General features: G+C 45.3%; 1 protein-coding gene across 3 annotated transcripts in view; it reads right to left on the bottom strand.

Annotated features, from left to right (window-relative positions):
- Window positions 1-213: 213 nt before the first annotated feature.
- Window positions 214-3121, bottom strand: part of herpud2 (HERPUD family member 2) — a 9124-nt gene continuing 6216 nt past the window's right edge. For all 3 annotated transcript variants that reach the window (XM_035672277.1, XM_035672279.1, XM_035672278.1), the window contains exons 6-9: window positions 2886-3011; window positions 2278-2613; window positions 2029-2140; window positions 214-1063 (exon numbers count right to left, since the gene is read on the bottom strand). In XM_035672277.1, coding sequence (XP_035528170.1) covers window positions 878-1063; window positions 2029-2140; window positions 2278-2613; window positions 2886-3011 — 760 coding nt within the window. In that variant the 3' untranslated portion in view covers window positions 214-877. The remainder of the gene's footprint in view (window positions 1064-2028; window positions 2141-2277; window positions 2614-2885; window positions 3012-3121) is intronic.

The raw sequence follows: 3121 nt of genomic DNA, 5'->3' as shown, positions 1-3121 counted from the left end.
TTGGGGTTTATGTACAAACAGGAGTAAACTCCAAAAATACTAAAAAAATATCTCTGAAGTGTGCAAACAATTGCTGAATGAATACAGTCCTATACAAGGAAGTTAAAATACTTCTCAACACTAAGCTACTTTAACATCTGTGTGTGAATACCGCCACCTGCAGGACATGTGAGGAACTACAGGATAAATAACAGGAAGTAAACCACAGCAGAGTCCAACCGCAGCAAGATTTTTATTCAAAAAAAGCATATATTCAGGAATTAAAGATGCATATACTTACATGTGTAAATAGATAATGTTCAAATACACAAAGTGGGAAAACAATGTGCTTCAGTAGCTGCAATGTCACTATGCACATCGTGCGCATACATGAAAATGTCTTTAGGGATGTGGTTTATTTCATGGTTTCTTAAGGACACAGTCTCCCTGTTGTTTTAGGGAGATTCCTGATTATTTTTTTTGTGTTCTGTCACATCCCTCATTGAAAAGTTTTAAAAGCATGACCTTATCACTGTTTAAAATGGAAGACAGCTCCCTCCAGGGTCTCTGACCATCTCAATGAATTCACGATCGATGAAAGAAGAAAAATAATTCACTGCTGAAGCATTTACTCCGTTAACACAGCGTGATATTTACTTTCTAAATGTCCGTTTATTCTCCTGCCCGCCTGCAGAGACACGCACTGCATCTGCTCTTAAACTTCAGAGAGACGGTTTTAAATATCGGTCCGTTTGTTGGCAGCATGTAGGGGGTTTATAGTCGACTGGCTGGGGTATTTAGGACAGTAAAGATGAACTGTGATACTTCTGTAGAGCGGTACCTGCTGGCAGGAGGAAGGAGGGGTATTTGAGAGGTAGGGCAGAGAAATAGGGTCTGCCTAGTTGGCCGGTTGGGGCCGTCCCTCTGGGATGAGCGAGGTAAAGAAGGTGCTGATGAAGGACCACGCGGTGGTAAGGAAGCTTGGCTCAGGGAGAGCAGCCGCCGCCGGGGCCTGGTCCTCAGGGCCTCCACCTCCTTCCTCACCGCTGTCGTCGTCCTCTAGCCCTTCATCCATCAGACGTTCCTGCGATGAGAGAAGACGGTGGATGGTTAGAGAGAGACAATAGTGGAGACATTCACGATGCTGTATGCAAACAAAAATCTCCACAATTAGAAATTTCAGCCAAGTCCTGAAGAAAAGATTAGTCATTTTTGGTGCAGATCCAATTTTGTCCCACAACTTCATAACACTGTTTGATATTGAACAAATGCGCCTGCCTGACCCATAAACACTGAGGGGTCAAAAGGATTTCTAGAGTTAGAGTTCTTCATAAGCTCTAACCTTTGACTGTTGTCACTTTTTGAAATCTTCTGGGTGCTTCAACTGTTTGCGTGTGAGGTAACAATTAAAGACCAAGTTTTTTTCCACAGTTCTGCTTTCAGTGTACACCACCACACACAACCCGAGTGCTGAATCCGCAACTCTCTCACAAAGGTCTGATTTATGTACTGTTACATTAACAGTTTCTATGGTATTATAATGAACATTTTAAGAACCAGTTGTAAACCAGATTTGCTTTGGATGGCATGTGTGTAACAAACTTTTGAGTTTTGAGTTTAGAGCAGCTACAAAACTAGATGGCAGAGTCACAGAAGGAGAAAACAGACAGTAGGGACTGATGCAGGAAAATAAATAAGTGTTCAAGCAGACAAACTTCATCTAGTCGTTTGTCAAACTCAGAAGTCTTGACTTGGAAAAACAAAAACCTGATTTAACTGCTGTCCGCCTTCAAGTTACACAGACAAGTAAGGTCTGTTCATGGTTCTTGCACCAGCCTCCAGAAACGTGTGTGCAGCTGCAAACCTCCAACAATTATGGAACTGTTATTACAGTGGCCTTCCCATGTGCTGCTGGCACAGATTGGTCCCACTACAGTGTCAGAGAGTACGGGCAGCTCCTGCACAATGAATGTGAGTATTCACATTCATTGTTGCCCACAGGTCGCCGACATGGAGCGAGGCAACGAGGCTGAGACACATTCTGCTCACCATTTCCTGTATGTCCTGGTGTCTCTCCGCTTCCTCCTGAGGAGCCCTGGCCTGTTCTCCTCCTCCGAGGTTCTGCTGATCCGGTCTGAAGGGAAACCAACCAGCCTGATGCCTGGGAGGAAAAAGCACAGACATTTAGTTTTAGAATAGATAAACACACAGAACGGTGAAAACTGACGTTGGCCATGAACACACATTGAGTAAACTGCATTGGAAATAAAACCCTGATGTAGTGGAGCACTGACTTACAGGTAGACAAGCAGCATGGCGCCGACCACCATGACGAAGCGGCTAAAGGAGGAGTAGAAGTAAACGATGCTGAGCAGGACGCCGGCGCGAGACACCGTGTACAACCAGTCCAGCCAATCGCGGTTCAGCTCGTCATCGTTTAACACGGCCCCGCCCTGCGCGTTCATCTGGATGTTGGGGTTGGCCGGCTGGTTCTCTGGTAGGGGGTTGGGGTCCGGGTTGGGCCCCAGCGGGGGCTGCACGGCTTCGTTGGGCTGTGCTGGTTGATGGGGCGAGGAAGAGGGGGAGGAAGGAGGGGAGGGGCTGGGAGGCTGAGAGGCAGCTACTGCTGCTTGACTGGTAAGAGGAGGTGAAGAGAGGGAGGAAACAGACAGAACAGGGTTGGGTTTGATTTCAATGTCAAGTTCTTCACTTTAAACCACAGAGGTAGAATGGAAATCAAAGAATTACATTTTGTTTTACAGTTTTTCAATCTATTCCTATTTTATTAATATGCTGTCATAATACAACTAAATCATTCTTAAAACTCATATTAAACCTTTCCAAAGAGCTGTAATTAGTAGCCTTGACCCTCTAGAGACACATTTCTTACTATAGTATTAACTTACTATTGCATGTAGTAGTGGCGTGCGTACATCTGCTGCCACCACAGCATCTGCATGGGCATGTACATGGGGTGGGGGGGCATGTTGGCAGGGAGGCCGCCTTGTAAAGGGACCTGGGCTCCTTCTGGCCTGTGGAAGAATGAAGAATGTCATATTTGTTATTAAATGTGTACAGAAGAAACAAGCACAGTCCCAACAAGAGCTTCTCTCTGGCTCTTTTGATTAATCTCTATGTTGGA

The sequence above is a fragment of the Morone saxatilis genome, unplaced genomic scaffold (assembly GCF_004916995.1).
Source record: "Morone saxatilis isolate NCDOM2014 unplaced genomic scaffold, NCSU_SB_2.0 Contig24, whole genome shotgun sequence".
NCBI classification, from domain to species: Eukaryota; Metazoa; Chordata; class Actinopteri; family Moronidae; genus Morone; species Morone saxatilis.
Note: the sequence above shows the minus strand (reverse complement) of the source record. Positions and strands in the feature narration are given on the sequence as shown.